The 22364-nt window shown below is 53.5% G+C and overlaps 1 protein-coding gene across 8 annotated transcripts; it reads right to left on the bottom strand.

Moving 5' to 3' along the window:
* Positions 1-1057: 1057 nt before the first annotated feature.
* Positions 1058-19028, bottom strand: LOC123363557. Of its 8 annotated transcripts, none has more exons than XM_045004675.1 (21): positions 18908-19028; positions 18117-18281; positions 16938-17417; positions 16435-16538; positions 15950-16071; positions 15554-15633; positions 14555-15129; positions 13868-13962; positions 13008-13163; positions 10502-10597; positions 9693-9796; positions 8459-8615; positions 7476-7603; positions 6907-7055; positions 6662-6753; positions 5771-5865; positions 4074-4136; positions 3843-3985; positions 3241-3689; positions 2658-2811; positions 1058-1454 (listed from the first exon to the last, which is right to left on the bottom strand). In XM_045004675.1, exons 8-15 carry the CDS (start codon positions 13946-13948, stop codon positions 6674-6676), a joined length of 951 nt encoding a protein of 316 aa, XP_044860610.1. In that variant the 5' UTR covers positions 13949-13962; positions 14555-15129; positions 15554-15633; positions 15950-16071; positions 16435-16538; positions 16938-17417; positions 18117-18281; positions 18908-19028; the 3' UTR covers positions 1058-1454; positions 2658-2811; positions 3241-3689; positions 3843-3985; positions 4074-4136; positions 5771-5865; positions 6662-6673. The 8 variants fall into 8 exon arrangements, with proteins under 8 accessions (XP_044860610.1, XP_044860614.1, XP_044860609.1 ...); XM_045004679.1 differs by having other exon boundaries at positions 6659-6753; XM_045004674.1 differs by lacking the exon at positions 4074-4136.
* Positions 19029-22364: the final 3336 nt, after the last annotated feature.

The following is a 22364-nucleotide window of genomic DNA, read 5'->3' on the forward strand; positions in this document are numbered from 1 at the left end:
TGGGTCCCTGCCACAATCATCACTCAAACAGGACCTGTTTCCTACACAGTCCGGACTGCAGAGAATCTTACCTGGTGGCAACATGTAGATCAGCTGTTGCCAGGTCATGCCAGTCCTCAGGACACATCTGCAGTTGAGTGGTCTGACTTCACCTCTTCTGGTGAGACACCGAATTATGAATCACCTGTTCCTGACTGTTCTCCTCCATTACTGCCGGCAGCTGAGATACCCCTTTGCCCAGCACGAGCTGATACCACCTCCTCACCTGTTCGTGCTGCGGACCCTGAGCCCATGGTACTTTCGGGTGCAACAACACCAGAAGTTCGCCGTAATCCACCTAGAGACAGAAGGCCTCCTCATCGGCTGGATCTTTAGCTAGGGCGAACCCACGCTTATGGGGCAAAATAATCCCCAGGGTTTAGCTGAGAATGGAGGCAGTCTACCCTCCTTCTCTAGTCTAGTGTGTGTTTTATTTAGGGGATGTTCTTATTAGGGGGGGAGGAATATGTTGTGTATTTGGTTGTCATGGTTTTTGTTCCTATGGCAACTGAGTTAGATTATTAGGGGATAGCCCAGCCAGCTTCGGCCGGTTGGGTGAGCTCTGTGTCTGTAAATAAAATGGTAGTTTTGTTAGCTCTCTGCTGTCTGGCCTCAAGTGATTTCTTCCTAAACCGGCTGCCCCCAAGGATATAACAGTTTGGAGACACGTGGCTCCTACCTAGTCCTAAGTAACCTGCCATGCTCCCCGACAAGAGCCATATTAACAGGCAACACTGCGAGTGACCTCCATGCCTCTCTATTTCCTTGGCCACATGTATTATGTCCTTTTTCTAGTGGTTAGTCCAGAAAAAGAGGACAAGAGCTCACTACTGCTACCAATAGCGACAGAATCTGGGACGTCAAGCCCCTAGAGTGACCTCTTACCTTTATAGACCTGCTCTTTCATCGCAAAAAGGCTAGTTTAAAGTTGAGTGTGATAGTAAAGAGACCCATTTTCAACCCTTCACCACACAAGACAAAGCCTGCAGTATTCATCATTAACTATTTATTTCTACGCTCCTGGCTCCCAAACTGCTTTTCCTCCTTACTGCCACCAGCCACCTTCACGTTCTCTTTCTTCTCTCCCCAGCTCTGCTCACTTGATTGCAGCAGCTCAGCAGATGGTCCAGCTTTACTCTTTCCACTTCCATTCTTCTTCACTTCTGTGGATGGCTGCATTTGCCATTGAACAGCCTGATGGAAATACCAGAGTCCTCTCTCTAGGCACCCAGGCCCAGCAGCTAAAGCCAAAGCCCCCTGAGAGCAGTGGGAGATTAGCCTGGTGTGTCAGGAATGGAGCCTTGGCCCATGGGGACCCCAGGCACTGCAGCTGCTGCCACCTACATGGTGAATTCTCCAACCCATCGCCAAACGGCTCTTCCACATTCTGCAAATAGGCCGCACTGGCTGACTCTCTAGGAGAATAGAAACCCTTTGTTAGAGCAGGAGAGTCTCTTCCATGCAGCTTTCTTTCCACGGCTCCCAGAGGGTCACAGTGAAACACCTGCAAGTCTCTAGGAGTCTCTCAAGGAGTTTCCTGCTCAGTTACTTAGCACCCACTAGCAATGGTCTCTGGCAGTGCCATTGCAAAGGGGAACTCAGCAGATGGTCCCTTCTATGGCTTCCTGAGGGGGAGGGAGGTTGGTCTTGTCATTTAAGGCCTAGCTGTCACAGTCAGGGCTTCTGGGGTTCTCTGGCTTTGGAAGTGGGTGGAGCCTAGTGGTTGGAGCTGGACTGGTATCAGTACCATGCTTCCTTCCTGCCTCTGGCAGTGATGTTGTGTGTAACCTTGCAGCCAGTTGCTTTCCATCCCTGTGCGCCAGCTAACAGAGATAATACTGACCCCCTCAGAGGGGCTGGTAGGGGTCACTACCATAATGGAGTGAGTTGTGCTCTTGGCAGCTAAGGGCCCAGATTCAGTCCCCATGGATGCCTAAGGTATTTGTATGTGGTGTGACAAAGTTCCTCCTCTACCTTGGTGGGTCCTGCGCTTATTGGCAGATTTGCTCACCTCAGTGATCTTCCCCACAGTCTGGATCAACTCCTCCTGTGTCTGATCAGGAGTTGGGAGGTTTGGGGGGAACCCGGGCCCGCCCTCTACTCCGGGTTCCAGCCCAGGGCCCTGTGGATTACAGCTGTCTATAGTGCCTCTTGTAACAGCTGCATGACAGCTACAACTCCCTGGGCTACTTCCCCATGGCCTCCTCCAAACACCTTCTTTATCTTCACCACAGGACCTTCTTCCTGGAGTCTGATAACGCGTGTACTCCTTAGTCCTCCAGCAGCACACCCTCTCACTCTCAGCTCCTGGTGCCTCTTGCTCGCAGCTCCTCACACGCACTTCCTCTCCTCTGGCTCCCCCTTGCCTGACTGGAGTGAGTTCCTTTTTAAACCCAGGTGCCCTGATTAGCCTGCCTTGATTGGCTGCAGGTGATCTAATCAGCCTGTCTGCCTTAATTGGTTCTAGCAGGTTCCTGATTACTCTAGTGCAGCCCCTGCTCTGGTCACTCAGGGAACAGAAAACTACTCATCCAGTGACCAGTATATTTGCCCTCTACCAGACTCCTGTACCCCACTGGGCTGGGTCTGTCACAGTGGCCATGGTTTGACTCACCTACCATTATAGATTGTTTAGCCCGGTCCTGGCCATGTGTGGTGCATCTTCTCTTGGCCCTCTCTGGCACACAGCTCCATCACACACAAGAACATGGCCCACCAAGGACAATCTATCAGCTCCCATCTGGTGTTCCGCTCCAAGATGGATGGTGAGCCCTAGTCGGACCACAGAAAGACAAGGTGGTGTTCTTTGGTGGAAACTGCTGGAGCTTCAGCCTTTGCTCCCACCTCCACCCACATGCTAAGGGCTTCAAAAATGGTCCCGGATCCCAGGTAAACAAAGTAGCTGAGCTGAGGCCAGGGTGGGTGGAATGATTGCTGGGACTGATCCTAAGAGAAAAGGAGATTTCTCCTCTGCTCTAGGGAGATTCCCATAGGAAAAGCAGCAGGGTTTGGGGGTGGGGGGCAATATGAGCACTACCACTCAGCCCTTGAATGGCAGGCAACCAGGACTTTGGAAGCCAAAGTACTGGTGTCTCTTGCTGGAGAGCAAAAAAGAGCATTGGAGAAATTGTACAAAAGTCAATGTCATGGCTGGGTCAAGGGCAGCCAGACCTACTGGTCAGAGCCAGAGTCCACACTCACATGACAGGAGTCGAGAGTCAGCTGGGTCAGGATACTGGAAGATCAGAAGCACAAGACAAACTTGCAATCACAACCACAAATCAGATGCCAGGAAATCAAGCCAGGGGAGCAGCAGCAGAAAGAGGCAGCACACGGTCCAGAACAGGGAGCAGCCCTGGTGTTCAGTCAGCTTCCTTTTCCTGCTGCTGCCTTAAGCAGGGCCAGAGGGCCAATTAGCTTCTCTGGGACCCCTCCACTAGAACCTCAGGAGTGGAGCCTCAGACTGGGGCTGAACTTCATGGGTCCTAGGTAAGCAATTTTCAGCAGGCTTCCAGGTGGAAGGTTGGAGTGTGGCTGCTTCCATGAACCCTACAGTCCTGGGTTGAAGACCCCTGGGTCATGACAGTGAGTGATCTCTCCTCGTTCAAACCTCCTGCAGAAAATATTATCCAGGATCCTGGACACATCCTCTGAGAATAAAATAAGGATATCATGATGAGAAATAGGTCTCTGAACCAGGGCTGGGATCCAAGGATAGCGAAAGCTCCCAACCAGGATATGTAGCAGGAGCCCCCTGTTTGTTGCAAGAGCCCCAAGTGGCAGGAAGAGTCAACAGTTCTTACCTCCAGGAGATGCATGGGAACTTCCATCTGAGCCTCAATGAGACCCATGTTGCTTGGTCTGACAGGAGGAGATCACCTGTCCCCACTACTCCCTGAACTGAGCTGGCTGCAGGATACATCTCTGTGAGAAGCTGGGACAGAGCCTGAAAGACAGATGTGACAATCAGGGTTCTGTCACCCCAGGGGGAGAACAGAGGGTCTGAACCCCAGAGAATAAGCAATTGACTCAACTGATTCAATGCAGAATTATTGTGCCAGACAGGTACCTCATAAGGTCCTCTCATGGATTGGTAGCTGGTTAAAAGAGAAAACAAAGGCTAGGAATAAATGGTCAGTTTTCAGAATGGAGAGAGATAAATGGTGGTGTCCCCCTGGGGTCTGAACTGAGACCAGTGCCGTTCAACATATTCATAAATGATCTGGAAAAAGGGGTAAACAGTGAGGTGCCAAAATTTGCAGATGATTAAAAAAAAAACTACTCAAGATAATTGAATCCCAAGCAGACTGCCAAGAGCTACAAAAGGATCTCACCAAACTGGGTGACTGGGCAACAAAATGGCAATGTTCAATGTTCAGAATTCAGTGTTTATAAATGCAAAGAAATGCACATTGGAAAATACAATCCCAATCCTACATATAAAACTATGGGATCTAAATTAGCTGTTACCACTCAAGAAAGGGATCTGGAGGGGTTTGGAAGAGCTGCCAAATGAGGAGAGATTAAGAAGACTGGGACTTTCCAGCTTAGAAAAGAGACGACTAAGGGGGGACATGATATAGGTCTTTAAAATCATGACTGGTGTGGAGAAAGTAAATAAGGAAGTATTCTTTACTCCTTCGCATCGTTCAAGAACTAGGGGTCACCAAATGAAATTAATAGGCAGCAGGTTGAAAACGAAAAATATGAAGTAGTTTTTCACACAACACACAGTCAGCCTGTGGAACTCCTTGCCAGAGGATGTTGTGAAGACCAAGACTATAACAGGGTTCAACAAAGAAGTAGGTAAACTCATAGAGGATAAGTCCATCAATGGCTATTAGCCAGGATGGGTAAGGATGCTGTCCCTAGCCTCTGTTTGCCAGAAGCTGGGAATGGACGACAGGGGATGGACCACTTGATCATTACCTGTTCTGTTCATTTCTCCTGGGGCACCTGGCATTGGCCACTGTCGGAAGACAGGATACGGGGATAGATGGACATGGGGTCTGACCCAGTATGGCCCTTCTTATGTTTGGAAAGCTGACAACACTCTGGTGATGAATATCCTTGGGTGATGTAGGTCTGAGTGGGGTATAATGAGTTCTGTACATGTAATGGAAATACGCCCCCTGAAATATGTTGAGGGGTCAGATTTGATAAACCAGTTTGGCTTAGAGATAGAGAAGAAGTTCCCATTTGTTTCATGTTCATAGAGCCATAGCTAAATAGCCAAGGCAGGAGGGGAGAAGAGAGTGTACCAGGGCAAGGGGTAGGACCCGGTCAAGTTCCCAGCTCTCTCCCAGGTTTATGGGTGACAGCTAGGACAGGTCTCTGTTGGATAAAGAACAACGCTCTGTGCTCTTTACAATCCTCTGTGTCTGTGGGAGAGAAGGGATGAATCCCTCCTTGAGAATCTCAGTAGCTTCCTAGGAAGGAGCCAGTGCTCTTCTCTGAGGGCCTTCTCCTGGACCTCACGGGGTCTGATGCTCTCACTGTGCAAGCCTGCCTGGGACCTTGGAGTTAGTGCTCAAAAGGACCAGGCGGAGCCCTGCTGTCAAGCACCAGCACCTTCCCTCTGTCCCTGAAGGTGGAAGGGCCCCAACACTGCCCTGCACTGACGGCTCTCAAGTAGCAGGACACAGTGGAAACGTGGATCATCCTGTCTCTCATTTCCAGGCCTCCCCAGGGCTAAGGTAAAATTCCTGCTGCCCCTGACCATTATGCTCACCTCCAAGATGTGCTGGAGATTGTCTGTGCTGGGGGTTGCTGTCAGCAAGCTCCTCAGCATGGCATCCATGGCTCTGGGCAGGCCTTCTTCAGAGCCTGTCAGCGGAGGGAGACCATGGGTCAGGGTTATGGAATCTGGGGCTGCACCTACCAGGATGACAGCTGGCTCTGCAGTCCTTGCCCAGAGCCGTTCTCTGCAGAGGGCCTGGTGCACAGCAAGTAGGGAAGAGCCAAGCTGCTAGGGATGGGAGCTGGGCTTCCTGGCAGAGTCCAGGAACCAAAGCACAGCATCTGCAAGGAAGGGATTCCTCACAGAGGGCCCTGAACTCAATACCTAGGTCTGCTCCTTTCTCTTTGCTGCAGTTTTCCCTGGGCACTTCCTACCTCTCTTCTCAAATTCCCCTCTAGGCTTTCCTTGCTGCTCTGAACTTCCTACCTCGTTCTCATTCCTGTTGATACCCCAGCTGGGCTGTATCACCACTGAAATCTGTCTCTTTATAGGAAGGTACATAGTGCCTCTCAGTTAAAGCTCATTCTGTAATCACCATGGCTAAGCCCCAGGCTGTGCAGCCCAGGGGAAAGCACCCTGTTATAGGCCTGCTCTGCCCACTCCTACTATTACTGGGCTGGGGTCCTTGCTCCCCATTTCAGACCTGGTTTCCAGAGGGGCTGAGTACACACAGGCCCCACTGCCTGGAAATGGAGAGTGCTTGTTCTGGTGACTCTGACATTCAGGCCCTTCATCATTCAGAGGCTGACAGGTGTGGTGAGGGGGCTGGAGAAACCCCACTGCTGAGTGGAAGGAGGTCAAAGTGTTGGGATTCTGGGAGCTGAAGGGTTCGTTTGCCCTGCTGTGGGAAGTAGAGCTGGAGAACAGAGATGCCACGACTACCTGATGCTCTCTTCATGCTCGAGGGGCTGGAGCCTCCCAGCGGAAATGCTCATAGGAGTCCATGTTCGAGGACATCTCTGGGGAGCCTCTTCCTAGAAACAAAACCAGGGTGGAACAATGATGGAGACATCTCTGTCCCAGAGCTGGGAGCCAGAGACCGGGGAAACTCTCAGCCAGGCTATGCATCGGGGATCCCAATTCTCCCCCAAGATACCTACATGCCCCAAGCAGTAAATGGCTCTTACCTCCAGGAGGGAGTGGGGTCTTCCATCTAGCCTCTCTGAGACCCACCATTGCTTGCTTTGATGGGACGAGGTGATGTGTCCCCACTGCTCCCGGAGGTGGCTCATCTGCAGGCTGCGCCAGTCTGGGAGGCTGTGCCAGATCCCAGGGCCTGGAAGACAGACGGGAAGGCGGCTCCTATTCATTTCACACCAAGAGACTCTATAGAAGAGTCAAGGGAAGTATAAAGGGCAGGAGGTGAAGCTAACCCTGAGCCTCTGTCCCACCACTACCTCCTCAAAAGTGGAGCTTTCCGAGCTTCAGTGGGGATAGGGGCTGTGGCTAATGGCCTTTCTGCACCATATGGGGCAGGGAGAGCACTGCCTGGGAGCAGAGGGGATGGGATGCGGTAGACCAAAAAAAGGGGGGAAGGGAATGGGTGTGAGGGAAAGCACTCCTGCCCCAAATGAAGGAATTTAGGGGGCAGAGGGAAGAACCCTGCTCCACAGAGAGGAGAGAGTGTTTTAGTCAGTGCCAGGGGCTCCATTTCCCCATCCACTAGCTCCCCATTTACAGTGAGCCAGAACAAGACCTGCAGCAGGGAGTGGGTGGGAGTTCCTGGTGGCCACAGAGGCACAGCCCATGCAGTGCCTCAGGCACCTGGCACAAGTGCCGGATGATGCGGAGCAGGTGCATCACTTTGGCCGTGACGTCCTCCTGCTGCAAGGAAACGAGAACCTGTCAGAGACTCAAACTCTCCGAGGAATCAGGGGCAATTAAGGGCACCAGGAACCAGCAGCATTTCCACCCAGTACCTGCCCACCTCTGAGGGATGGATTCACCTCCTGACCCCGAGAATGGAGTCTTCTTTTCCTTTCTAGTGACCTCCAGTGCCAACCCCATTCCTTGTAGGCTGAGATACTGCCAACTCCCTCTCAGTGCCCTTGACAGCTGTTCCACCTCCAAAGCACAGCTTAAGTTCTCAGAACCCTCTCCTCCACCCCCACCCAGGCTGGGCAGGAAGGGGGCTGTATCGGGGGAGCAGGAGGGATTCTGGCAGCAGTGAAGTGGGTTGCAAGGAGGTTGAGCTCTTGCCCCAAGTCATCCCACACACTAATGCTGAAGCCACAGGATGGCAGCCCTGGTGAATGGGGCAGATCAGCAGCCCCTGCTGACTGAATCCTCCCCTTCTCTCAAGGTGGTGGCTTGGTTGACATGGACACTAGACAACTGGGAACTGGGTGAGGCCCTGTGGGACAGGAGAGGCTCGCAGAGGGCACTTGGAAAGAGCAGACGAATCCCCTAAGAGCGAAAGCACCGTGCCCTAAGAACGTAAATCCGTGAGGAGGTAATGCTTCTCATTAATTAGTCTTGCTAAAGAGCTGCATTGGAGCTGCTCTGGGGACAAGCTGGTTTCTCCTGCTCGTGGAGGTGAATTAATCTCCCTTCCCAGTAGCACCTGCTCTCCCTCTCATTCCCCACCAGGCTTCTTGCTGCCAGGCCAGCGAATGGTGATAGGATGACAATGAAGCCTGGGCCCCGCCCCAATCTCCTGAGTCTAATGCAGCTGCTTACCTTGTCCCCCATCAGCTGCTGGGTTTCCCACAGGAGGGAGTAGGCGAGGAGCAGCCCAGCCTGGCTGACACACAGCAGGGGGTCGTGGATGGCCAGCACTGCCCTCTGTCTAGAGGAAAAATCTTCTCTGCCTCTCTGAGAAGAACTTGCCGAAGACCTAAAACCAACAGAATGTGAGGCATTAGCAGATTGCCCAGAGCCAGGCTCCAAATGCTGGGGTTAGAATGGCATCTCCATCTAGTGGCCACTGCAGGGGACCCAGCCACCCCCACTCCCTGAGCTGTCTCATGCCCTGGCAGAATGACCTTACCTCCCCAACCCTGGCCGTGTTCCTGTAGCCCAGGAGCCTGCTATCCCAATACCACAGCTCTTTGGCCTCCTGGATGGTCAGCCCTGGGAAAGAGACACACACACGCATTTGGCATTCATGTTGCAGTGCCTGTGTCCTTCCAATCCCATTGGTGGCTGCACAGTGGGCAGAGTCCTCGCTGCGTGTCTGGCCCAACGGAATTGCAGGGGAGGGAGAAAGAGCAGACAGAGAAAGAGCAGACAGAGACTCATCCTCCAGCCGGGGTCAATCTGAGAGAAATTGACTGGGATCCCAGTCTCATTCTTGTATCGGGTGCCATTTCCCAGCTGGGCTCATTACCCCTCTGGTGCAGCAGCAGCTGGTAGAGCCGGTAAAGCCCCTCCCTGGCCTGCCGGCTGAGGTCCTTGCCTGGGTCACTGATGAACAGAGCCAGCTGTGCCACATGGTGACCCAGCCTGGGGAATTCTGTGGAGTTCTAATGGAAGGGAGAGGGAGAAGGGACTCCATCGGTATTTTCCTGTCAGATCCCAGTTCCTCCTGGGCCAGGACTCCCTTTTTCCCCTCAGCCGCTTTGCGGGAGATGCTAGAGGATAGAAGCTAGAGGTAGATCCTTAATTTCCTCTGCCCCCAAGGGAGCCTGGAGAACAGGGATGTGGGCAGGGCCCTCCAGGAGGACTTGCTTCCCCAGCTGCTCCAGGATGACAGGGAGGCATGAATCTGGAGCATGAGCCCCTTAAAAGCCCAGTCACCACTTAACCAGGACAAGAAGAACTTGACTCAAGCCAAGCTCATTCCCTGCTCTGCCTCTGGCACCCCAAGAGAAACACTCCTAACCCACAGCCCCTGCAGCAGCAGATCCTACAGCCAGTTGGAGCCAGCCCGCCTACGCCTGCAGTCAGGAAGCTGGGGTCAGAGGTCACTTACGTCAAACTCAGGAAGGGGATGGTGAATCTGAGCAGGGCCGTGCTGCTCCTAATGGCCCTGGCTCTCTCCTGCGACACCCTGGACACGATCCAGTAGTTAATGTGCTGTGGGGAAAGGAGGCAGCTCAGGATCAATGGGCAGGTGCACGTGTTGTGCAAATGACACACACCCCTCCCCAACCTCCAGGGGGCTGAGACAGTGTGCGCAGGGTGGAATATCTGATTCCTTTATTCCCGAGCTTTAGAAGGGGATTGTTGCCCCCCAGGACGATGCTTCCATTCTGCAGGTCACAACTTGTCATTGTCTCTCTAGAGTGGAACAGTGTTTGGTGTTGGAGCTGGTCCCATCCTCCCTGAACTCCAGATTCCTGAACAGCTCACCAGGAAGGAGACAGCCCCCTCCTACTTCCCTGGCTCTCAAGTCCTTGGTTGGGTGAAGGGACTGAATGTGACAACTATCCCCCCAGGAATCTCAGAGCCCGACGGAGAGAAGCGCTGATTCTCTGTTTCTCTAGGAAGGAGCCTGTGGCTCTTCTCTGAGGACCATTTTCTGCATCTCACACGAGGGGTTCAGACTCTCACTCCCCAAGTCAGCCAGGGGCCCTGAGGTTAGTGCGCACAGAACCAGGCAGAGCTCTGGCTTGAAGTCCCAGCTTCTTCCTCTGTCCTTCAAGGAGGAAGGGCCTGACACTGCATTGCACTCACTGCCCTGACCGAGGACGGGACACTGGGGACCCAGCTAGAAGGACAGACTGGAAAATGGATCTAAGAGTAAAGGTAAAATTGCCCCATCCCTCTCATCGGGCTCACCTCCAAGATGTAGTGGAGCCTGTCGGTGTCTCGGGGCTCTGCAAGCAGGTTCTGCAGAATGGCATCCAGGAGATCTGGCAAGACCCTATGCAGATCCTGCAAAGCAAGGGAGAGCCATGGGTCAGAGTTAGGGAAAGTGGGGCTACATCTGCCACAGGATGGGAAGAGGGGTCTCTGGGAAGCACTAGTGGGACCCCCAAACACATATCCTGGCCTCTCTCATTCACATCCCACTGCAGGCAATTAGCCAGGATTCATGGTAGGATGACAGCTTGCTCTTCAATCCATGACTTTAGCATGATCTACTTGGACTTGGGTGGTGTCCTTCTGAGTGCCCAGAGTGAAGACGGCAGCTCGAAGGAGGTGGGTCTCTAGCTCTGGCTCAAGGGCAGGTATCAGGGTGCTGGCAAGAGAGAGGAGCCGGTATAGGACTGTGAAGTGCGGGGGTGGGACTGGCACCAACACAGTCATGAAACTGCAGGGAACTAGGCAGAGGCTGGCGAAAATGGAAACTGAAGCTCCGAGCCAGGGAATGACAAGGCCAAGGTTTCTCAGACAGACAGTGGCAGGACAGGAATAGCACCTCTTCCCTAGACCCTGCTGCCCCTCCTCTATCTGATCCTGGAAGTGAGCCTCTCCCCTAAGCCATTGCAATGTTACTGGAGCGAAAAGAACAGCCCAGCCAGGAGAGAGTGAACCTTCCCACCACCTCTGCCACAGGAGCCACCCTTGGGAGGTGACCTGGGAGCGGGAGGGGCAGTGACTCACAGCCCTGGGCCTGAGCAGCACCGGGGTTAGGGAAACCGGGCGGGAGGGTCTCGGTATCTGAGGTTGCCCACAGCAATCAGGCAGTTAGCGAGGACGCCGCCAGGTGGAGAGTTATCAGGCAGCTCCCTCAATGAGCTCCTGTGAGACCCAATGGAGACAAAGGAGCGTGTGAGATTCGGGGCTCACTGACACTTCTCAGTGAGGAGATTACCCAGTCAGCACCACACACAGCCAGCAGGATCCCCCCACCTGCCTCCCGCTCCTCCGATTCCTGCCCACTAGTGACCAAGCTCAGAATCTATCTCGTTTCTTCTCCCCAATCTTCAGCCCCAGCAATCCCTGCCCTCAGCTGCCCCTCCAGCACCTTAAAATTCTGCCCCCTTAAACTAGTGTTTTCCATGCCTAGAATTCAGCTGGCACCAGATGCATCAGACTGAGCAGGTTCCAAATACTTCGGAGGCTCTTATCTTCTAAACAGGGACATCTCTTTTCTAGTAAAGTCAGTAAAAGGAAAGGAGAAAACTCAAAAGAGGTTCCTCCTCGCACTCACGTACGTGAACCCTAATACTCTCTAAGTCCTCAAAGAGAGACCACGAGAAGGAGAGTTGCTGAAGCAGAGCCACAGGGGTCTAAGAGGTGTCCCTAGCCCTGTGCCCCTGTCCTGCTTGGCTGATATTAGCATCTCTCTGTGAGGTCACCACCTCCCCACCACCTTTGGCCAATAGGCTGAGGTCCTGCAAAAGGCCTTTGTGATGTCACTGCCACACCCACCCCTCCCCTGAAGTGCTAATGTCCTGCCGCTGGCCAGACACTTTCAAGGTTTGAGCTACTCCCTGTGGATCACCCCACTCAATCAGTGTTCACTCCAGGAAGCAAGCCGGCTAGACAGTAAAACATCAGAGGCTGCTCCCAATGCTACACTCAGTTTTTCCAAAGTTAGTAGACTTTATGGCCAGAAGAGACCTTTAGAGCATCTATTCTAACCCCCTGCATATCACAGGCTTCCTGTATAGCACAATAGCTACTTTTGGGGCAAACACATTCCAGAAAGGCATCTAGTCTTCATTAAATGACATCAAGAGATGGAGAATCCACCACTGTCCCTTTTAATGAGTGCCAGGGGGCTCCATTTCCCCTTCCACTAGCTCCCCATTTACAGTGAGCCAGAGCAGTACCTGCAGCAGGGAGCGGAGGAGGTTGGCCAGGGAGGGGGCTCTAGCAGGGAGGGCAGGAGGGATTCTGGCAGCAGTAAAGTGGGTTGCAAGGAGGTTGAGCTCTTGCCCCAAGTCATCCCACACACTAATGCTGAAGCCATAGGATGGCAGCCCTGGTGAATGGGGCAGATCAGCAGCCCCTGCTGACTGAATCCTCCCCTTCTCTCAAGGTGGTTGCTTGGTTGACATGGACACTAGGCCACTGGGAACTGGGTGAGGCCCTGTGGGACAGGAGAGGCTCGCAGAGGGCTCACTTAGGGGATTCGTCTGCTCCTTCCAAGAGCGAAAGCACTGTCCCCTAAGAACATAAGTCCGTGAGTAGGTAAAGAGTTGCGTTGGAGCTGCTCTGGGGACAAGCTGGTTTCCTCCTGCTCATGGAGGTGAATTCATCTCCCTTCCCAGTAGCACCTTCTTTCCCTCTCATTCCCCACCAGGTTCCTTGATGCCAGGCCAGCAAATGGCGATAGGATGGCAATGAGGCCTGGGTCCCGCCCCAATTTCCTGAATCTAATGCAGCTGCTTACCTTGTCCCCCATCAGCTGCTGAACTTCCCCCAGGAGGAGGTAGGCGAGGAGCAGCCCAGCCTGGCTGACACGCAGCAGGGGGTCGTGGATGGCCAGCACTGCCCTCCATCTGGAGAAAAATCTTCTCTGCCTCTCCGAGAAGAACTTGCTGAAGACCTAAAACCAACAGGATGTGAGGCATTAGCAGATTGTCCAGAGCCAGGCTTCAAATCCTGGGGCTAGAATGGCATCTCCATCTAGTGGCCACAGGGGGCAGCCACTGCAGGGGACCCAGCCACCCCACTCCCTGAGCTGTCTCATGCCCTGGCAGAATGTCCTTACTTCCCCCACCCTGGCCGTGTTCCTGTAGCCCAGGAGCCAGCTGTCCCAGCACTACAGCTCTTTGGCCTCCTGGATGGCCAGCCCTGGGAAAGAGACACACACATGCATTTGGCATTGTGGTTGCAGTGCCTGTATCCTTCCAATCCCATTGGTGGCTGCACAGTGGGAGAGTCCTTGCTGCATGCCTGGCCCATCAGAATTGCAGGGGAGGGGTGTAGAACAGAGAAAGAGACAGAGAAAGACTCATCCTCCAGCTGGGGTCAGTCTGAGAGAAATTGCCTGGGGTCCCAGTCTCACTCTTCTATTGGGTGCCATTTCCCAGCCAGGGGCACTGAGGTTAGTGCGCAACAGAACCAGGCAGAGCTCTGGCTTGAAGTCCCAGCTTCTTCCTCTGTCCTTCAAGGAGGAAGGGCCTGACACTGCATTGCACTCACTGCCCTCACCGAGGATGGGACACTGGAGACCCAGCTAGGAGGATAGACTGGAAAATGGATCTAAGAGTTAAGGTAAAATTGCCCACAGCCCCTCATCGGGCTCACCTCCAAGATGTTGTGGAGCCTGTCGGTGTCTGGGGACTCCACCAGCAGGTTCCCCAGCATGGTGTCCAGGAGGTCTGGCATACCCTATGCAAATCCTGCAAAGCAAGGGAGAGCCATGGGTCAGAGTTAAGGAAAGTGGGGCTACACCTACCACAGGATGGGAAGAGGGGTGTGGCGGGTTTTGTACCTCGTCAACCCCTTTAATTCAAGAGGGAGAAAGCGAGGTTAACCCCGCCTCCCTGCATCTACGTCGGTCTTACTACCTCCCCGGTAGTCAGGGCTGTACGGCCCAATGGCCAGAGTCTCTCTACACCCTCTTCCCCGGGTCGGGTAGCGCGGCCCAGTGGCTGGAGTTTCTATAGTGTGTTCCTAAGGCAGTGTGGCCTAATGGCCAGAATCTCTCTCAATTCTTCTCCCCTTGGGGGATAGCGTGGCCCAGCGGCCAGAGTTCATCTACCTCATTTGGGGTGAGAGAGGGGTTGGTGAACTACATCATCCCCCAAAAGTGGGGGGGTAGAGACCCCCAGTACGGGAGGCTGGGCCCACTCGACTTCACTGGACTCCGACCCAGGGCTCTTACAGTGATGGCATGATCCACCACGAGTCAGCGGGGAATACTACCACAATACGCTGCCTTCATAATGGTGGGAGATACCACTCCTTTCCCTTCCCTGGGTCACTTCCTACCAGTCCTCCAAACGTAGCAGTTCTTGTGGCATCAGGGTCTTCAGGATCCTCAGCACCCGATGCTCCCTGGGATTTCCACGGCTGCCAGTCTCTGGGCCCGCTTCCTGGCTCCTCAGCTCCCTCCTTCCTTGCAACTGCTCCTGGGCTGAAGCTTCTGCAGGGCATCCTTCTTCCTGAGCTGCCAGCCCGAACTAAGCAGTTCTGCAGCCTTTTATGCTTGACTCCCGGTTGGAGCATGCGCAGCAGAGCCTCACGGGCATGGCTTCCTCTGTCAGCAGGGAAGGGTTAACTCTTTCAGTCCCAGTGCGGGGCCATTCCGCCCCGTCACAAGGGGTCTCTGGGAAGCACTGGTGAGACCTCCAAACACATATCCTGGTCTCTCTCATTCACATCCCAATGCAGGCAATTAAAAATGATTTGTGGCAGGTTGACAGCTGGCTCTTCAAACCATGACTTTAGCATGATCTACCTAGACTTGAGTGGTGAACTTCTCCGTGCCCAGGATGAAGATGGCATGCAGGGCAGCTCGAAGTAGGTGGGTCTCCAGTTCTGGCTCCAGGGCAGGTGTCATGGTGCTGGCAAGAGAGAGGAGCCAGCACTATTAGACTGTGCAGTGCAGGGGTGGGACTGGCAGCAACGTGGACGTGAAACTGCAGGGAGCTAGGCAGAGGCTGGCGAGAATGGAAACTGAGGCACTGAGCCAGGGAATGACAAGGCCAAGGTTTCCCAGACAGACAGTGGCAGGACAGGAATAGGGACTGTTCCCTGGACCATGCCGCCCTCCTCTATCTGAACTTGGGAGTGAACCTCTCCCCAAAGCCATTGCAATGTTACTGGAGTGAAAAGAACAGTGCAGCAGAGAGAGAGGGAACCTTCCCATCACTTCTGCCAGAGGAGTCACCCTTGGGAAGTGACCTGGGAGCGGGAGGGGCAGTGACTCCCAGCTCTGGGCCTGAGCAGAACCGGGGTTAGGGGAACTGGGCGGGTGGGTCTCGGTACCTGAGGTTGCCCAGAGCAATCAGGGAGTTAGCGAGGACGCCGCCGGGTGGAGAGTTATCAGGCAGCTCCTCAATGAGCTCCTGTGAGACCCAAAGGAAACAAAGGAGTCTGTAGATTTGGGCCTCACTAACTCCTCCCAGTGAGGAGATTACCCAGTCAGCACCCCACACAGCCAGCAGGATCCCCCCACCTGCCTCCCGCTTCTCCGATTCCAGCCCACTAGTGACCAATCTCAGAATTTATCTCGTTTCTTCTCCCCAATCTTCAGCTCCAGCAATCCCCACCCTCAGCTGCCCCTCCAGCACCAGCCATCTCCCATCCACTGGCCTGGAGAGACCCCTACCCATCCCATGTCTCTGTCCTCCCTCCAGCTGCCCATCACCATGTCTCACTCACCACAATCCTCTCCATCACAGCCGCCTTGCAGAAGTGTGCCTCCAGCGTGTCCTGCCCTCTCGGTTGTGCAGCGAGACACACGGGTGGATGGTGTGCTGAAACATGAGATGCTGGGCTTCATCCTGCATCCACCAGGAGTGGGGTTAGGAGAGGGAGAGCCAGTTAGCCAGGGAACTCCCTACCCCGCCCACACTAGCTGAAGCACTCAGGCCTGAATGGGGGTTAGTGGGGACTCACTCATTGTCCAAATCACCCACGACCCCTACACAAGCAGGGTCAGGAACTGGGACAGTGCCTGGGGGGGGGGGAAGAGACCCTGGCTGGTGTGTGACAAGCACCCCCAGCTTGGGGGTCCCAGATCATGGAGGAGAAAGGTCCCCATTAGGGATGGAGGATCACTGGGGACAAGACCCTCTGCAGGGGGTCGTGATGCTGGGAAGGGGCAGGACAATCTCGGTTCCAGCACAGCTGGAAAACGTTTGTACCTTTTCTCAGCCCTGGAGCTACTCTCGGATGTTCTTGAGAGCAGTCTCCTTTGTGGCCATGTCCACCCATTCCTCCTCCTCGTCCTCTGAGTCCATGGCAGTCCCTGCACCAGGGAGAGAAGGGGACAGGGTGACGCCTGCTGCCACTCGGGGGAAGGACAGGGACATGGTGGGGCAATGTGCCCCCTTCCCACACCTGGGACCTAGGGCAGATTGGGCCAAACACTCCCGCCGCTCAATGATGCCTTCAGCCCCCAACTCCTTCAGAAGCCCATTGCAAAGACACCCCCTCACACACTGTCCTGGACTCCCTGGGAGGTGCCTGCCCCTGCAACTGGAGCACCAAGGACCAAAGTGGAAGCACCTAGTGTTAGTGGGGTTCATGTGGCTCAGGCCAGACCCCTGGGCTGAGGACCCGCCCCCATAGCACTGGTCGAGTGCCTGGGCCAGGGTGTCCACAGCCCCCTCCTCACAACCTCCCTGAGCCCAGTCTGGCCCCTCACCTGGAGCAAAGCAGCGGCGCCCATTGGCCTCACTGCTGCCTGAGTCCCAGGTGCTGCTGCTCTCCCATGGGAAGTGGGCCGAGCTGCTGGTGCTGGGATAGGGATCCTCCACCTCCTGCCCTGGGGAGGCTGGAAGGTCCTCAGTGACCGGGCAGGGCGATGCCTCCTGCTGGAATCAGGTCTGGGCTCCTGGGGCCGGTGCTACTCACACAACAAGCCCCAGAGCCACCCTGCCCGGCTTCGCTCCTGGGCTGGGTCCTGCCTGCCCAGTTGCATCCTGGGCCAGCTCCATTTTGGCCTGGCTGGTGCCTCTCCCACCTCGGCCCCTGCGCCGGGAGCGGGTTTCCTCTGCCAGAAGGCTGGGCACTTCCACCTCCTGGCCCAGCCAGGAGCTCCTGGGGAAGATGGCAGCTGCTTCCATCAGGCTCTGGGGCCACCTGCAGAGCCTTCTTCCTGAACATCCTCAGGAGCCTGGACATCCTGGAATCGAGCAAAGAGCAGGCGTGAGTCTGGGGTCAAGGCAGCCTCTCACTAATCAGCCTTTTTCATCCCTCATCATCCCTGCCCCAGCTAGAGCAGCTCCTCCTCCCCCCACAGGGGTGCAGGGAGTGCAAGCTACACACACGGGCAGGAGTTCATTGGATGATCTGCTCCCAACATTCCCCTTCATCATCCCTGGTGCTGCAATAACTGGGGAGTCTCATCCTTTTCAAGCACTAGGGTCAGTCACAAAGACCATTGGTCACTTTGGACAAGCAGCTCCCTCCTGCCATCCCAGGCCACACTCCCCCGTCCCAGGCTAGAGAAGGAACAGAACCCAGGAGTCTGGACTTCTCCTGGCAAACCATTCCCCACGTCAAAGTCCCTAGGCATAGCAAGCCCAGGGCCCCCTCGTTTCCCATTGACTTCCATGCTCGGCAGCTCACAGGGTCTGGCCCAGCTCAGAGACTCTCAGCCTGGGGAACAGTCTCCCACAAAGGAAGGGCTGGGAGCCCCATTGTTGGGACATTTCCAAACACACTGGAGACGGCTCTTGAGAAGCCCTCCCCGGTCTGAGAGCGAGGGGCCCCTGGTGGCAGTTTTCAAATCGAATCTCCTTTGGGAGAGATTCTCTCCCCCTCTTTCTGCCTCTCCCCAGACAGACAGGGAAAGCCACTGAGGAATCTTAATGCCACTCACTTGGTCTAGGTGATGGAGCGATGGACGGTGAATGTTCAGGGTTGCCAGCTGTCCCTCGCCCTCCTTCTCACTCTCCAAGCCCAAGGCAGGCTGGAGAGGGTGGTGACCTGAGGCGTTACCCTGCCCAGCCAGCAGGCAGGGTGATGACACTGGGCGATCGACTGGCTGTGAAAACAAGAGTCTGACTTATTGTCAAGGAATGGGGAAACTCAGCCAGCAGCAGGGGGTGCAGAACACTGCCCTAGTGTGGGGGTGACAGTGCCTCCCAGCTCCTGACATCCCGGCACTTTGCACACCTCTCTGGAGACTCCCACCCCCTTGGGTTGTAGGGACTTGACCCCAACCCTACTGATGAGAAACAGGCCTGGGGAGGGGAAACAACTGGCTCAGTGTTGGGATAACTAAAAGTAAAAAATACAAAATGGAGTCTGTGACATGTGACTTCAGGATTCAATCCTTGTTTACCTCAGGGGCACTGACTCAGAACTAGCCCCAACTGGTTAGAACTGGATTTTCCCACCTTTGGACTCCAGACATTCCATCTGTTTTCCCGCCCAAATCCCTGAAGGTTCTATTACCTCAGATTTACCTCAGACTTGTTTGGCATTGCCATTTTGGAACAGTCCATTTTTTCCTGCCTTGACATCTAAAGGGACTGACTCCTGTGTGAATGAAGCTGCTTTCCATCTGAGTGGCAGCCTGTGCGCGGTACAGGTCTCATCGTGCTTCCGACCATATTGACGAGAGTGACACCCATCCCGAAGACACCGGAGAAGACCTTCAACACCTACCTTATCCTGCTGCTCCATCTCCAGAGGGCTTCTCTTCCATGGAGATCACCATTCATCCATTGGACTCCTCAGAGTTCCTCCTTGACAGCTTTCCACTAGCCCGATAGTAGAGGTCCTGAGCATCGCCACCACACACAACCCAGCACCTAGACGGAGTAGGAAGACATCTATTTTGTTATAGGGTATTTGTCCAAGGGAGGGATTTATCTGGGTCCGGGCTTCATGCCCCACTGAAGTCACTGTCACTATTGTTATTGTCATTGGTTCTAGTACAACCAGGCCCTCATGTCCGGTCCCCCTGCCTTTGAGAGGGAATGTACATTTCCCTAGTTTGCTTGTGAGAATGTCCTATGGGACTGTGTCAAAAGCCTTATTAACACCAAGATAGATCACGTCTACTGTTTACCCACCTCCACTAGGCCCGTAACCCTGTCAAAGGAGGAAATAGGATTGGTGTGGAAGGATTTGTTCTTGACAAATCCATGCTCACTAGTCCTAAGAACCAAATTATCCTGTAGGTGCTGACAAACTGATGGTTTAATAATGTGTTCCAGTATCTTTCCAGGTATGGAAGTGAGGCTAGCTAGTCTGTAAGTCCCAGGGTTCTCTTTCTTCCCCTTCTAAAGATAGGTCCTGTCTTGTTAATGGATGGGAAGATGTTCTTTTTTGGGGATCTCAGACGAGAACTGGGGCTCAGCACCTGGTTTGTTAAGGCCATAAAAATGGAGGCAGGCACCTCTTCTCTCCTGCTGGCAAAGAACCCCAGGAACCTAAAAGAGTGGGACTCACATCCGTGAATGGACTTTTAAAAAGACAACTATTTCTTGTTTCCGCAGACTAGACATTTTAGCAAAGATTAGAATTTCTTGGTGCTAAACACTGTGAAATTCCCCTTTCTCCTTCACAAAGGGCTTTTATGCCCCTTATCTCACCCAGGCTCACAACTGCCTAGAGTTCGAGAATTGTCCCTGTTCCCGTTGGACAGATAGGAAGCCTGAGGTACAGAGAAGGAAAAGTGACCTACCCAAGGGCCTACACGGCAAGGCGGTGCCAGAGCCAGAAAGAGAAGCCACCAGTCCTGACTCCTGTTCTAACAGACAACAAACCCCCCAGATGCAGGAATCGAGATCGTAGGGAAATGTCATTGAAACCATTTCTGTCAGAAAATCCCATTCAGCCTAAACCCGTTTGTTTCTTGAAATCATAACAAGTGGGATGAAAATTCTTTGCAAAAATATTTTGTTGCAAAACAAAAGCATCTCCTGTTTGTCACAGTGTGCTAAACTGTCTCGTCGCACACAAAGAAGAGACACTTAGATCTCGAAAATTAGATAAGATGCTTCAGTCTGAGCTAAGTAGTTGCTGCTCTTAACCATTTCAAAATAATAAAATACAAATAAAACTGAATATTTCATCTATTCTATTATGTCATAATCTGATCTGAGTAAACATGATAGGACACCTCGTATTATGCACTGCTCCTAGTGACACTCTCCAATGGATCCCCATCCTCCACCCATGGGGAGGTAGGTAGGAGCAGATTGTTATCCCTACTTGAAAGAAGGAGCAGCTAACGCTGAGAAAGAAATGACTTGTCTTAGGTCATCACACAGCCAGTCAGTGGCAGAGTTGGGAGTAGGACCCAAGAGTCCTGACTTTCAAACTAACCATCACATCTTGAATTTCATCTATTGAATACAATTCTGCCACCTTAAACTAGTGTTTTCCACGCCTAGAATTCAGCTGGCACCAGATGCATCAGACTGAGCAGGTTCCAAACCTCTCGGAGGCTATTACCTTCTAAACAGGAACGTCTGTTTTCTAGTAAAGTCAGTAAAAGGAAAGGAGAAAACTCGAAAGAGGTTCCTCCTCACGCTCACGTACGTGAGCCCTAATACTCTCTAAGTCCTCAAAGAGAGACCTCAAGTAGGAGACTTGCTGAAGGAAAGCCACGGGGGTCTCCGAGGTTTCCCTAGCCCTGCACCCCTGTTCTGCCTGGCTGATGTCAGCATCTCTCTGTGAGATCACCACCTCCCCACCACCTTTGACCAATAGGCTGAGGTCCTGCAAAAGGCCTTTGTGATGTCACTGCCACACCCACCCCTCCCCTGAAGTGCTAATGTCCTGCTGCTGGCCAGACACTTTCAAGGTTTGAGCTACTCCCTGTGGATCATCCCACTCAATCAGTATTTACTCTAGGAAGCAAGCCAGCTACATAGTAAAACACCAGAGGCTGCTCCCAATGCTACACTCAGTTTTTCCAAAATTAGTAGACTTAATGGCCAGAAGAGACCTTTAGAGCATCCATTCTAACCCCCTGCATATCACAGGCTTCCTGTAGGTCTGTGAATGCTTCCTCTGCTGCGTCAGACCATCTCACCAGATCAGGTCCACGGGCTTTCACTAGGTCTGTCAGGGGGCTTGCCCTTGTGGCAAAGTGGGGGATAAATCGTCAGTAATACCCCACTACACCTAGGAATGCCCGGACTTGTTTCTTGTGACGCGGTCGGGGCCAATTTTGGATGGCCTCCAACTTGTTCACTTGGGGTTTTACCAGACCTTTTCCCACAATGTAGCCAAGATATTTGGCCTCTGTAAACCCTACAGTGCACTTGGCAGGGTTTGCTGTAAGGCCAGCTCACCTGAAGGTATCAAGGACTGCCTCCACCTTCTCTAGGTGGGTTTCCCAGTCTGGGGTATGAATGACCACATCGTCCAAGTAGGCAGCAGCATAACTCTTATGCGGGCATAATAGCTTGTCCATGAAGCGCTGGAAAGTAGCTGGGGCCCCATGTAGTCCAAAAGGGAGGACAGTATATTGAAAAAGACCCTCTGGTGTAGAGAACGCAGTCTTTTCCTTTGCGTCTTCCGCAAGGGGAATCTGCCAGTACCCCTTTGTCAAGTCTAGAGTAGTCAAATATCGGGCATTCCCCAGATGGTCCACTAGCTCATCTATGTGAGGTATGGGGTACGTGTCAAACTGGGATACTTCGTTTAGTCGCTGGAAGTCGTTGCAAAACCTTGTGGTGCCATCAGGTTTGGGCACCAGCACGACTGGGCTGGACCACTGACTGTGGGATTCTTCGATGATCCCCAACTCCAGCATTTTTTTTACTTCTGCTTTTATTTCCTCCCTTTTGGCCGCTGGCACCTGATAGGGCCTCATTGTTATTCTGGCCCCAGGGTTTGTGACGATGTGGTGATATGTCTCGGTTGTTCGACCTGGTTTTGTCGAGAACACATCTTGGTTCTGGAAGATCATCTCAGACACCTCATTCTTCCGGTCTGGTGTTAAATTGGGAGACACTCTCACCTGTTTGGAAGGCTTCTTTTTCTGGGTTAGGTCATTTTGGACAGTTATGCATGCCTCTTGTGCATGCCAGGGTTTCAGAAGGTTGATGTGATAAATCTGTTCGTGTTTTCGGCGTCCTGGCTGCCGCACCATGTAGGTTACTTC

This window comes from Mauremys mutica, chromosome 2, assembly GCF_020497125.1.
Source record: "Mauremys mutica isolate MM-2020 ecotype Southern chromosome 2, ASM2049712v1, whole genome shotgun sequence".
Taxonomy (NCBI): Eukaryota; Metazoa; Chordata; order Testudines; family Geoemydidae; genus Mauremys; species Mauremys mutica.

Bases quoted from the DNA above. Each gene is read 5' to 3' on its own strand.
- LOC123363557 (XM_045004678.1), bottom strand. From the start codon at position 13,948: ATGCCAGACCTCCTGGACACCATGCTGGGGAACCTGCTGGTGGAGTCC. The intron at 9,797-10,501 runs GTGAGCCCGATG...CTTTCCCCACAG, and splicing joins GGCTCCACTACATCTTGGAG to CACATTAACTACTGGATCGT. The intron at 7,604-8,458 runs GTAAGCAGCTGC...GTTTCCTTGCAG, and splicing joins AGCAGCTGATGGGGGACAAG to CAGGAGGACGTCACGGCCAA.